The sequence below is a fragment of the Neodiprion pinetum genome, chromosome 1 (genome assembly GCF_021155775.2).
Source record: "Neodiprion pinetum isolate iyNeoPine1 chromosome 1, iyNeoPine1.2, whole genome shotgun sequence".
Classification (NCBI taxonomy): Eukaryota; Metazoa; Arthropoda; class Insecta; order Hymenoptera; family Diprionidae; genus Neodiprion; species Neodiprion pinetum.
Window position 1 is genome coordinate 803,947 of NC_060232.1, and position 13,214 is coordinate 817,160.

The 13,214-nt window shown below is 44.3% G+C and overlaps 3 protein-coding genes across 5 annotated transcripts in view; 2 read left to right on the plus strand and 1 right to left on the minus strand.

Annotated features, from left to right (window-relative positions):
- LOC124216319 (EGFR adapter protein) overlaps positions 1–13,214 on the plus strand; it is a 136,273-nt gene that overhangs the window by 26,778 nt on the left and 96,281 nt on the right. The window lies entirely within an intron of this gene.
- On the plus strand, positions 692–1,858 carry LOC124216380 (zinc metalloproteinase nas-14-like). Its single transcript, XM_046620851.2, has 4 exons — positions 692–889; positions 979–1,208; positions 1,274–1,434; positions 1,566–1,858. The coding sequence occupies exons 1-4, from the start codon at positions 725–727 to the stop codon at positions 1,820–1,822; spliced, it is 813 nt and encodes a 270-aa protein (XP_046476807.1). The 5' UTR covers positions 692–724; the 3' UTR covers positions 1,823–1,858.
- On the minus strand, positions 2,312–10,626 carry LOC124216266 (cadherin-23). 2 transcript variants are annotated; one of them, XM_046620590.2, is made up of 25 exons: positions 9,711–10,626; positions 9,473–9,624; positions 9,016–9,396; positions 8,809–8,938; positions 8,367–8,734; positions 8,157–8,295; positions 7,817–8,072; positions 7,470–7,744; positions 7,064–7,389; positions 6,670–6,981; positions 6,315–6,588; positions 5,929–6,229; positions 5,656–5,851; positions 5,424–5,581; positions 5,161–5,342; positions 4,864–5,087; positions 4,595–4,783; positions 4,200–4,493; positions 3,881–4,120; positions 3,624–3,809; positions 3,416–3,552; positions 2,943–3,334; positions 2,750–2,882; positions 2,532–2,654; positions 2,312–2,464 (listed from the first exon to the last, which is right to left on the minus strand). In XM_046620590.2, the coding sequence occupies exons 1-25, from the start codon at positions 9,910–9,912 to the stop codon at positions 2,341–2,343; spliced, it is 5,694 nt and encodes a 1,897-aa protein (XP_046476546.1). In that variant the 5' UTR covers positions 9,913–10,626; the 3' UTR covers positions 2,312–2,340. The 2 variants fall into 2 exon arrangements, with proteins under 2 accessions (XP_046476546.1, XP_046476538.1); XM_046620582.2 differs by having other exon boundaries at positions 2,532–2,669.

Here is a 13,214-nt window from a genome sequence, read left to right on the forward strand (position 1 = left end):
TCAAATGTCAACTAGTATAAGGAAGATAGATCGATTCTACGAAAAAAGCTTTCGCTCCCTAAAAATCCCTACAAAAATAAAGTTAATTTGTATTGATTCTTGGTTAACTTTTGAACGGTTTTGAAAGACGCCTAGTAGTCACTTCGGAGACTATATGTATCGGCGAAGGTTTTAAAAGGAAAATGAGTACGAAAACTTTTGAATCGCTGCGACGCTCTTTACGAACAGCAGATTAGCCCGAATCTTTTTGAATTGCCTCTAGGCCATTGGAAGGCGTATCTACGTGTTTTTTCTGCCTTGCTGGAGAACCGCAGCACATTCATTGGCCGCTAATCGCCTTGGTCCACTTTTAATGACGTTTTAATAACGTATGATCTCAATTCCGAATTCATTAGCAATCGTTGTGTTTGGACGTGCTATCGTATTACAATATTCATCACTAATGATTCTGCTATAGTCGACACATCGTAGGTGTGACATATCGTACCAGCTAACGCAAGTCACATGACTAATCGTAGCAGTTTGAATTCGTCGTTAGTTTTTCATCAACGCGTTTGTAAATATCTACTCTAATTAGCTTATCGAATGCGGAAGGCAGGGAGGAAAAACGTGCTGTGAACGGAAAGTAGGCTCCCTTTTATATAAAGAGGTTGTCAGTTATTCTCTCCTTCTTTTCTCAATCCCTCGTCTTTCGGTCAACATCGTTATCCAAGCGGGCTAAGACATGAATTCCATTGTTCTGCACTTCGTACCTCTGTGTATAATTGGCTTCGCTAGATGCCTACCCTTGGACTTGGATATGGATATGACGGCCGGACTTCGAACTAGTAACCACGTTGATGAAGGAATTCTTGTTGAAGGAGACATAATCTCGTTGAAAAGTATCCATGTAAGTATTGACCTATCTGCCACGTGATCACTCTCCAGTCACATATGCGTCTAAAAATGTATCCTGTTGCTGCGGACAACATGTTCCAGTCCAAGAATCTTGTTCGCAAACCGTCACAGCTCTGGCCAAACAAAGTATTCCCTTACACGTTCAGCAAGGATTTCGACGATCTGCAAAAGTTCAACGTCGAAACCGCTTTGCGAGATTTGGCGTTTCAAACGTGCGTCACATTTCGGGAGAGAACCAACGAGCCTACCTACGTTGTTTTCAAGAACTACGCGAAGATTTGCGCCTCAGCAGTCGGCTACGCAGACCTAAAGTGAGTGATCATATTCGTCGTACCTCGAAATCAACGGAATGATTCGTGTTCCTTTATTTCATCAGAAATCTCGGAGGTGAAATGCCAATTTACGTGTCAGCTCCCGGATGTGTGATGAGAGGGCAGATTCAACACGAAGTGTTGCATTCGTTAGGTTTTTGGCACGAGCATGCTCGTCCTGATAGAAATGAATATGTCACCGTTCATTGGGAAAATATTCGTCCGGGTAAGGTTCCTTCGTCGGGAGTTGCGATAATGTTCCATTGCTCTGTAAGATCTTCCTCAATCACTCTCTAGTTAAGAAGGGCATACGGAGAGACTCTTCAATACGTTTCTAGACAATCAATGTATTTTTAGGTTCGGAAAGTAACTTCGAACCAAGGACGTGGGAGGATACCGTCACTCTCGGAATGCCCTACGACCTTAATAGCGTCATGCACTATGGTAAGAAGGCCTTCAGCAAGAATGAAAGCCCGACGTTGACCCCAAAAAATTCTCCATTGAACGAGAATATGGGACAAAGATTTCGAGTCAGTAAACTCGATATTGCTAAACTTAATCGTCTTTACGAATGCGATAATCGGTATTACAAGGGATACGAGCTTGAATCGTAGTTTATTTTTTATTACCATTATTTAAAGTACAAAATATTATCTACAACGTGGATGCGTATAAGCTATTCGTTATTCTAATCGTAAAGTCGATGTCATATTACAGAAGTCTTTTTTTCTTTTGCTGTTTTCTTTACGGAATTCATACAAAAAGAATTTACCTGGCTTTTACTTATACTTGGTTTACATTTAAAAAAATAACAAACGGGATTTCTCTTTGGCGCTACTGTAACAACTGTAAAAAAGAAAGAGAAACAAAAACGTAATGATTTCGTACGAAACGTTCGTAAAGAATTATAGATACAGTTCTTTCTAATAAATAAATAAAACAGTAATAATATAACGATGCCAGCTATTTACATTGGGGTAGGTAACCTTAAATTAATAAATATCCATAATCGCTAACCGTACACACCGTCGAGAATTTGGTATAATCAAGCATAGTAAATTTCAATGAAGACCGTAAAATACGATCGTTAAGCCACACTCGCTATACTCGTGAAATATATTTCGTACGAAAACTACAATTCGGTAGTTTCTAATTTCTTGCCTAGCGGATTATTAACCACTGGGTTATGGGCCCGAAATTGGCCTGGTTCTCTGCTAAGGTCGTTCTGTTCTTCGGTACCGCTGTCTATGCTGCTGCTGAAAAATAAAGTACAATCAGAAACCTTCCCTTACAGTATTTAGGTATGTTTGAATTTATTCTCACCTTGCCAGAGAACCAGTCCTTGGCTGAATGTAATAAGGTTTGCTATCACGCCGTTGCCCTTCGTTGAGGTTCGATTCGTTCATAATATCTTCGTTGTTCAGAGCGTTTTCATCGAGAGAATCTCTGTCGGACATGTGACTGTGATAAAGCGTCAGAATTTTATTTCTCAACGTCAGTAAAACTTGCTCACAAGATCATGTGACCGCGTTCGTACTCACCTGAAGGATTCGTCATTCTTAAACCACTCATTTTCATAAGCGTGCATCCATATCGGGTTAGATCCTTCCATGCTGTGCTTATTCGTGTTTGGTACCCGTCCAGGACCGCGGATGAACTCGGAATCGGTAGCACCTAAAGATCAGCATTTTAATTCACATTATAAAAACCGCAGATCAGAGAAAAGAGACTTACTGAACGGCAATGCTTTCGCTGCTTTCAGCTGTCGTCGGAACGATGCTCTCTGTGATAGGCACAATGCTATGCAGAGTATTAACAACGCCCCGAGGAACAGAGTCAAAGCCAAGAGCCAGAGGGTCGTTCCGGCCTGTTCTACTTGTACAACGGCCTGCGCCTGGGCTGGCTGAGTGTCAAGAACGTTGAACTCCTTGAAGAGACTATCCAGCTTCTCAATGTTGCGATCCACCAGTGCCAAGACGTCAGATACCTCGAGAATCGAATTATCCTGACGATTGACCAAATGGATATAGAGATCAGTTCTAGTTCTATCCACTGACCCGTCTTGGTTTTCGTGGATCTTGTAGTCGTCAACGTTAACTATGGCGCCTGTCACGTTACCCAAAACTCTGCGGAAGATTGACAAACCGTTTCAAATAATTCGATATCATATGTGACATTTGCATCTATACAATTGGTTATTTACTCACTCGCGGAATGTTTCAATACCCTGACGAATTTCCGGTGGATGCTGTCGTAAAACGAATCGAACGCGCTGATCTTCTCTTAATAAGTATATGAAAACTCGCGCTACGTCATTCAGGCCGTCCGTGTCGTTTGCTAGTACCTGTCAATTACAGAATTATTATTGTAATCAATAAGTTCCATCGGTATGTGCTATTAACACAATGAAATTACCACGAAATCAAAGTATCCTTTCATCCCGCGCTGAGGATCGAAGTTGAGGCTTACTGCGCCGGTGATTCTGTCCACCAAAAAAGGTTGATTTTTCACATCATCAAGACCCTCGGACAGTGTCATTTGAATTTTACCAATCTGATAGTAGCTGACTGCTGCGTTGTCACCTGCGTCCAAATCTACAGCCTGGAAAAATCAATACGTTCTTAAATCACTCTTCGTACCACTTTTACAATAAATCAACTTCTACTAATTACCTTGACTTGCATAAACTGCGTTCCAAAATCTGCTTCCGTTGTTACTCCGCCGGTAAAAACTCGTCTGATAAATCTCGGCGGGTTATCGTTGATGTCGTTGACCCCGACGACCACTTTTAGCAACGTGTCGTCAGCCGCGTCGAAGAAACTCTCGTTAGCGGGTATCGTGTTACAGTCTTCTGTGGCTTTGATCAGCAATAGATGCTCCTCTTGCACTTCGCGGTCAAGTTTTTTAGCAGCCTGTAAATCAGTCAGCGAAATGTTTTTTTTTTCTTTCGATCATGTTCACGGGGAAATAAAAGATTCAATTCCGTCCTACTGTTAATTCGTGAGAATAGTGATCCAGATTGAACGTTTCGTCGTCGTTACCGCCGACTATGAAATAGCAGACTTGGCTTGGGGGATCGTCTAGATCGTCAACCTCATCCCTATCGATAGTCTCCGGTAAAACAACGCTTTCCGAGCCAGCGGCAATCTCCTCGGTGAAATGAACATTGAATACATCGATCAGAAACTGTGGCTCGTAATCGTTGATGTTCCTGACATAGATTATTAAGTCCAGATCGGAGCTGAGCGGTGTAGGTATTCCCAGATCATAAGCTTCGACACGAATCTATGAAGGTATTGTGTTAATGGAACGTTTAGAATACGAAACCACTTGAGAATTAGAGAATCTCATTCTTTCGCATATGGGGGTTTTGAAAATTACCGTACCTCGTAAATCTTCTGGGTTTCTCTATCAAGCGGAAGCCTCAACGATACGACACCGGTTTTGTCGTCGATCAAAAACGTCCGCCAATGACCAGCGTGATCTTGTTTCAACCTATAATGCACTTCTCCGTTCAGACCCGTGTCACTGTCCGTTGCTTCAACCTGGACAACGATCGATCCTACGGTGACGTTCTGAAAGTATCGAAAGCTTCGTAAATATTCACTCCTATTATGAGGCTTATATTAACGTGGAAATGACAAACTCTATTTACCTCAGCAACTCGAACAGTGGTATTATGCTGAGGATTAATGAATACGGGGGCGTTGTCGTTGTAGTCCAAAACACAGATGTGAAGAGTTGCTTCAACCTTGTTGACTGGACTCCCCGAGTCTCGTGCCTCGAGATGCAGACTGTAATTTCCAAAACGTCCCTTCAATGATCGTCGTGCTGTAACTCTGGCGGTCCAGAAATCCGTCTGTTCCAAGTTGAAGAAGCCTACAGCCGAAGATGAAATCTCAATTAATGTAATAATTAGTTCACGGTAAGCGTGGTTTTCAGAGCTACGCACTCATTTCGTTGCCAGATAGAATCTTGAACGTCACGCGACCGTTAGGCGTCGTTGGATCGTCGGCGTCTTTGGCTTTAATAACGGTAACTGCATCTCGGATCTCGTGAAATTCAGAGATACTTACGCAGCTCTCGGGTACTTCAACGGTTGGAGAATTGTCGTTTACGTCAAGTACACTAACGCTGTATAAAGAGTATATTTCATTCGAGATACGAAAAGATATCACATCGATGCTGCGCAGGCAGCAATGAAAGAAATCTTACTGGATCTGCTTGAAGGCGTTTCTAGATTCTCCGGCTGTGTAACCAAATTGATAGTTGTCCCAGGCTTCGATCACCAGTGAATAGGAACTCCGTGTTTCCCAATCCAGAGCATCGGCTACGGTGAGCGATCCAGTCTCAGAGTTAATAGCAAACTTTCCCTGTTCGATGACAACCGAAAATGAGTTTCCAGTCAGAATGATAAGGCATTTATTCAATGGTAGAAAATGCTCACCTGTGAAGACATGCGATCGAGCAAATATGTTACTCTGCCAAAATCTCCACTGTCTGAATCCATCGCATCAATGACGGCAATTTCCGTCCCCACTGCCGCATCTTCACGGACCGTCAAATTATTTACTTCACTCACAAAGTAAGGATTGTTATCGTTTTCGTCTAGTACTTGAACATACACTTCAGCCAGGCTAGATCTGTGAATTACAAACAGTTTTACCATCTGTCCAAGTAGATGATATTCACTGCGGAGGTATCATCTTGAAATCTTTACCTTGGTGGTATGCCGGAGTCTGTAGCTTTGACGGTAAGATTTAACCAGGAGTAGAGCTCGCGGTCGATTTTGTTAGCTACAACCACCTCTCCGGTTTCAGCATCGAGGTGTACTAGTTCGATTATCTCTTTAGGCCCTTCTAATGAGTAACTAATACTTCGATTCTTATCTGCATCATCGGCAACAATATTCGCTATACCGACTCCGTTTTTACTGTTCTCAGTAACCGATCGCCTGTAGAATGGTCTCCGAAACTTCGGGTTGTTATCATTTTCGTCCTCGATTACAATCGTTAGAGTTCCTGTGAAAGAAAACTTCATTGTAAGACAAGTGAGATCCGAATAGATTCATAATCCCAAATGCCACTCCAGTTTTACAATATTCACCAGAAGCAGTTTGCGGTCCTTTTATTGAAGCCAGATCCTCCACGACCAGGCCGAGTCGAATCAGCTCCACTCTTTCTCTGTCCAGGATTCGCACAACCCTCAAGAGACCGTCTAACGCGTTAAGCTCGAAGGCGGCCAAGTAGTCGTACTCTTGAACACGGATCAGAGTTCCCTCCTCGTTCCTGGCCTCTGAAGAGTTTGGATCAACTCGGTAGCGTAAAACCGGTGCAATATCTGGGTCGTTAGCAACAATGCGATGCACATAGGCACCAACCTGTATACAAGAATTCAATATTTGGATTGTCACGAGTCATTTTACTGTTATTTATATTCATAACTCGATTGAATCGCTTGCCTGAGTGTTTTCTCTAACAATTACAGTTCCTGGGTCGATAAAAACCGGAGGCTTGTTGTTGACGTCAATAATTGTAATGTTCACCAAAACATCGGCGGTTTGCTGAACCTCAGTTCCACTGTCAATAGCAATTACGTCTAACGTATATCGCATCGTTTTCGGTGACGTCAAATCCGGATCCAAATTCGACCCTGGTGCCACACTGATGACCCCATTCTCGGGACCTATTATAAATTTGTCCCCAGCACCGCTTTGGATACGATAAACTATCTTATTGTTTGGAGCCGAGAGATCCTTATCCCAAGCCTTCACCTATCCCGTCATAAGAGGTTATTGACATATAACTTGGCATCAATGAGTGAAGCAGTTTAGAATAACGTCGCCTGTATAATACCTGCAATATCGATGTACCACCGGGCACATCTTCCGGCACATTTTTCTTGTAGAGCGCCCTCTCGAAAGCTGGGGTGTTATCATTTACGTCCTTGAGATAAACGGTCAATGGAGCGTCTGAACTAAGGCTGGGAGTTCCCATATCCCGGGCTCTGACCGTCAAGCGAAGAGATCGTATCGCCGTTTCTCGGTGTCCCTGGCTGATGGGCAACGCTTCATAGTCCATAGGATGCGCAGGTGTGATCACTCCTCGTTTCGAGTCAATTGTAAAATTGGATGAAAATTCGCCCGCCACAAGGGCATAGATGATTTCGCTGTTTCGCGTGCCTGCAATAGGTATAGAGACGTTCGTTTCTGCTATTCTATCCTGTAAAATTCTATCACCAAAGATCTCGAACAATACTAACCGTTCAAGTCAATGTCAAAAGCTTCCACGATAAGGGGAGACTCGAAGCTATCTTCATTTTCAAGCAACACAGCTTCGTATTTGTTCTGCAGAAATACGGGAGGGTTGTCGTTGATATCATCTATGCTGACTATTAGTTGTGCGCTGTTTCTGTTGCCCCTGCCGAGGTCGTCCCGGGCTTCCACAGTGAGAAAGTGTCTGGACACTAATTCTCGGTCGAAACTTGGACCTGTCTGTTTCACCGTAATCACACCGGTTACGGGATTAATGGTCAGCCTGGAAAAAATTTATAGTAACAGCCCAGTTTCTAACAGCGCAGTATTGCGGTATCAATGCAGCAGTTCTTACATATGCGCAATGCTTCCTCCTAGATTCGTATAACGGACACCCTTCGTCCCGAAATTGCCATTATCTTGATCCATAGCTTGAACCCAAGCAACGGTTGTGCCCACCTCACAGTTCTCCGGTACCGAGACCTCGTAAGTCGCGTTGGTGAACTCGGGATAGTTGTCGTTTTGATCTCGAATGAAAACAGTCACTGGAACAACGCTGTACTTGGCTCCGGAAGTCAGAACCTCTTTGGCGACAAGGGTCAAGTTCACAACTGCAATTGAAAGTCATTGATTCATCGTTGGAATTCTTTATGGTATAAGCAAGTTGAGATTCGCCGATAGACTGACTGACTGACCTGTTCGTTCTTCGAAATCCAGCTTCGAGGAATCTTTGACCCGAACGAGAAATGTCGCTTCATTAATACCGCGAGATGGTGTCACTTCGAATATCCCCTGGTCATCGTCGATGAACATTTTAAAGGTACCGTTGGTTCCCTGCACAGCGAAAGTAGGATCAAACGCGCTGTAATTTTTTCGGTCTGCATCACATTCGGATCGTATCTTACCAAATCATGATCATAGACTTCCGGGATCGCTTCTCCAAGTATCGTAACAGGCGTGTTAAGAGGTGCGTTTTCGTTTATCTCAGCCATGTACGAAGTACTGCGAAACGTCGGTGTCTCGTCGTTCACGTCCGTCAGAATGACAGTGACCTCGGTAGTCACCGACGGCGCTGGAACGATCTTTGAAATTTCCGTCGCAGTGATCTCTAATATGAAAGCACCCTGGCTGTTATACTCCGCTTCTCGATCTAAATGAGCCCTGGTGAAAACGTAGCCGGACCTAGCGTCGATATCCATCAGCTGGCTGGGCCCCTTCGTAATTCGGTAGGTAACCTTATTGTTTATACCTCTGTCACCATCGATGGCTCGAACTATAAAAAGGCATACATTTTTCCTTGTGATTTGTAGTTAAAAGGAATTTAATCGTGAAACATTTCTGGCATACCTCGAAGAACAGGTGTACTGATAGGCACGTTTTCGCTAATTCTAGTGACTGGTGGAACGAATATGAATTCCGGAGGCTGGTCTTCCACGTCCTGAACTTTTACCAGAATTGCCGATGTCCCCGTGTTGACCTATGATCAATAACGGCGATTAGCACTATTCTCACCGCACATGAAACTAATGATAAGGAGAAGAGAAATATTCATACCTTTTCATTTATGGCACGATCCACAGCGAGAATTCTCAACTGGTACAGATACTTCCTTTCGTAGTCAAGAGGGCCGACCAGCCGAACAATTCCCTTTCCGTTCACCGTCGTAATACTAAAGGTGCCGTCGTCGCCGTCAAGCTCTTGGAGGTAGTAGACGACTTGACCGTGAGCCCCTTCGTCAGCGTCGGTTGCTTCGACGGTGGTCAAAACACCGGGTCCAGAGTCCTCGCGGATGGTGAGGGTCGTCGGATGCGGCCGAAAAATTGGCGCGTTGTCATTCGTGTCTTCGACGAGGAGGAGCAGGCTCTGTGTTATGTAATTTCCATCGCCTAGCCGACCGTCAGTCAACGTCAGGACTAGAGGGTACTCATCCCTAGTCTGAAAGACAGAGCAACACCCCGACATTCAGAATCTGGAACCACGAGCTCAGGACACAGCCTCGGGAATAGCTTACCTCTCTGTCGAGCTCCTTGTTCAGGTACACATTCGCCTCATTAGAAGTTATCCTCTCTACACGTATCACATCGCTTCCCGGCTGTTCGCGGAGCCCAAAAGAAAGCACATCGCCGTCCGGGTCCACCGCACGCAGCCTGTATATTAAACTACCTGCACGCGGTGTAAGATGAATTTATTTTTTCGTTTAGCAGAAGTTAAGCGGTTTTCCAGTCTATTCGACGTATTGTTCTACTCACCGACCGGTGTTGCCGGGCCTTCCTTCAGTCTCACCACGATTTCTGTCTGTCCGTCGATAAGAAATCTCGGCGGATTATTGCTCGCCGAGCACGAAGGAAAAAGTAATAACAGAGTACAGATCAGTAGCCGTAATCTCTTGATTCTTGTTCTTTTGAATGTATGGCAAGGGTGAATTATTTTCACTGCACCGGCTGTCGTCATCGCGATTTAGATTCAAGTCCGTGATCACTCGTTGACATAACTCTTTCCGTTCTCTCGTCTCTTTGATGACTACCATGAACGCGGCCCGGGGAAAATCACTTTCTCACTATTTTCGAATGTCTATTCGTAGTCTGAATTCAACTCGTGTGAATTAATGGCCACTTTGCGCGAACTCAATTAGCACCGTCAAATTCTCAGGATCTGTGCAAGCTGCAATTGTATGAAAAAGAAAGTTAGACGAGACGGTAAATTTCTATACGGTTTTTTCCGACACCTTCAAACTGACGATGATTTAGTTCACAGCAGCCGATGGAACGGAACTGATTCTCACGATCATTCGCCTCGGTTCAGCGAATCTTAAACCATTATAAAATGACCCGCTCCGTTTAAATGATCAAATTTTTTCTTCAATATCGCACCGGATGCGAGTATACGTGCTTTTGAAAAACTATAGCTCTAAGGCTAGCTATTTCTTGAAGTTAATATCTCCGTTACCGCGAGGGCCCGAGATTGAAAAATACGAGAATCGAGTTAGAATTGGACAAAGATAAATCTTTCAGTCACCGATCCTGTTCATCTTCACTTCATGGAACATTTCACTTAGCCAGGCGATTATCCACGATCGCGATGTAAGCACAGAGTACCTAAACAGTCTACCACTAAACACTACGTGAAAACGTTGAAGTCAGAATGGAACCTATTCTGTCTGTTTCTGCTGATTCCACGATTAACAGTGGCCGAATGTTTCAAACTGAACTCGTCAGCTGTGTGCCATTAGGTAAAACTGTTATAATCGTGAAGCGTCAGCAGAATTATAACTCGAGCGCATTCCTGACGAAAGTAGGACAAACTCCAGTTCTTAATATTGCAGGATCAATTATCATTATTCTTTTCGTTTGGGCAATAGCCGCGTATATAACAATTTAGCACGTAGCGCATTTGACGTATGGAGCACCAAAGATCCTAGGTCCCTCTGTATGATCCTCTGAAGATCATGATCTCCTGGTACTCGGCGCACGCCTGCGCTCGTGGCCGCGCACCCAGGCTCGAAAAGCGTGTCCAACTTGGTCTTCGTCCCGTTTTCCCCAGCGTTCATCACCGAGACATTATTTCCTCGGCTCTCCTTGACCTTGGATATAGTACGAGAGACTTTCTCCCGAGCATCGAAACACCAGGCGAATAAACACGATGGACTTACAATGTCGCACGTTGACGTAATGACTATCCGATGCATAGTAGCAATGAGGCGAGTGAAAGTTCCACCTTGCAGTGATGAGAAGGAAGAAATCCTCTTCCCATAGTTACGCGAGTTACCTGTCCTCGAGCTACATAATATTGGTGTAACTCAACCATCGTGCGCAGAAGCTGCTGTTGGAGTTCTGCAGGAAGGATTTTCCTCCTACATCGTTACACGTATATTTGGAATGTTGAATTTATGTTCAAGGACTGGTGCTCACGCGTACGGACGCATCTGGTCTGCTTTCTCTCCCCGTATGACCTCAAACCGCAACATTTTCTACGCTTCTATACCGATACGATGTGATTTCCACTCCGGAATTACCATGGCTACTCTCATTCCCTGCTTGTGTCCATCAAGCTTAACTACCCATTTGCAAAATTCAGACCCTGGCAATCCGGTGTGCTGACTTTCGCCACGATTAAGGAGGAGGCGAAATACGAGCGTGCAACTCCGACTTCGACGCTGAACCCAAACCGTAAAGCTACGGTCAAGACCGGTTAGTTCAACGTTAAAAGCGTAACGTAACGTTTTTATATCAACGGTATTATATTGTAATTATGCGTCACGCGCAGTCCAGCAGATCCAACGCTGCCTGAAATTACCATGATAGAATGTTGAACAGCAAATGTATAAAAAAAAGTATAAAAATAAGAATACAAGGCTGATGAGAAAAGACAATCGACCCTTGATAAATAATCGGTTGATCATTTGTTTACAATTAGCCTTGAGTAAATATTCCTCGAGCGTACTGTAATTACGGCGTCTCGTGGTCGAAAATTCTGCCTAATTAATCAGCTTGTTTTTCCAAGCAGAGAGCGACTCAAAACAATTAACGCTCACGACGTGAACGGGGAAGCAGGTCTTTCACGTATACACATACGTGTGGCCAAAAACGGTTTGGAACAATTTAAGGTCGACGTTATAAGGCAGGCAGGGCGTAGCGGATACAGTTCGTGCACAAGCAGAACGACTTGCGAAGAGTGCGAAGGAGCCATCTGTTATCTGGTATATGTACACTCGAATGCGTGAATATAGCCTTCAACTACAAATTGGCACTTCAAAAACTACTGCGAACCCATTCACCGCTCATAATCCAGCTGCAGTAATTTATGATATTTTGTCTCGTTCTTTTAATCACGACCTAGTTAAAAAGACGATACAGCTCGAGACCATGCGACTCGTAAGATTTTGTTGGGCAGAAATTGCGAAAAAATCAACGAACGATACAATGCAAATATTTCACTTTTACATAGAATCATGGAGCATAGAAAGAATTCGTATAACGAGTCGATTGCTATACTCATACAACAAGATATATGACTGTAGTGCCCGAACGGCCATTAGCCAGCATTGAATTTATGCCGTTTATAATCTTATACAATTATCTGACTTCCGGACGTCGGCCTTGCAGACGACTGACCACCACTCGGTGCGCTCCCTCGACCACAACGGCAGGGGAGCTCGAGCTCCACGGCGCTGCGGATGACGAGGAACGGTCGTTTCCGAAGGCGGACTCCAGGAACAGTCGTTGGTTCAACAACCGCACTCAATTGTCCGTCCTTTTCCTCCTCCTGCGTCGTATGCTAATAGCACCAATCCGTTTTATTTTAATTAATTTTCACCGTATTTGCAGGACTGCCGGCTCCGATTCGCTTCTTCTCTCTTCAATTTCGTGCGAATGAGCAGTTGCCGCTGCGCATGTGTACGTAAATCGATTTGCGGTATGTCTGCATGTTCCTCTACACAGGCAAGCCTTGCAGCCCGCAGGTGTCCAATATCGCCCCTCGGGGAACGGCGAGGCACGGTGCTCTCACCTGGATACAATGACACGCGTAGCTATCGATGTCTGCAGCACAATTGTGTACTATTCAAATAGCTTGATAATGAAGTGCCACCTGCCGAAATTCACGACCAGGAAGCCTCCGTGTGTTCGGATACTTTCAAGGAGACCTCAAGCATCGAAGCGTCCTTTTCTTTGTACGGCTCACACCTCCCGACGAGTCGAATACCGTCAAATACGCTGAATGACGTTTTTCATTGAATTCAGGGTACGTGTCCCATT

Bases quoted from the DNA above. Each gene is read 5' to 3' on its own strand.
- LOC124216380 (XM_046620851.2), top strand. From the start codon at position 725: ATGAATTCCATTGTTCTGCACTTCGTACCTCTGTGTATAATTGGCTTC. The intron at 1,209-1,273 runs GTGAGTGATCAT...TTATTTCATCAG, and splicing joins GTCGGCTACGCAGACCTAAA to AAATCTCGGAGGTGAAATGC. The intron at 1,435-1,565 runs GTAAGGTTCCTT...ATGTATTTTTAG, and splicing joins TTGGGAAAATATTCGTCCGG to GTTCGGAAAGTAACTTCGAA.
- LOC124216266 (XM_046620582.2), bottom strand. From the start codon at position 9,912: ATGACGACAGCCGGTGCAGTGAAAATAATTCACCCTTGCCATACATTC. The intron at 5,582-5,655 runs GTGAGCATTTTC...GTCATCGAACAG, and splicing joins TCGATCGCATGTCTTCACAG to GGAAAGTTTGCTATTAACTC. The intron at 5,343-5,423 runs GTAAGATTTCTT...CTCTTTATACAG, and splicing joins AACGCCTTCAAGCAGATCCA to CGTTAGTGTACTTGACGTAA.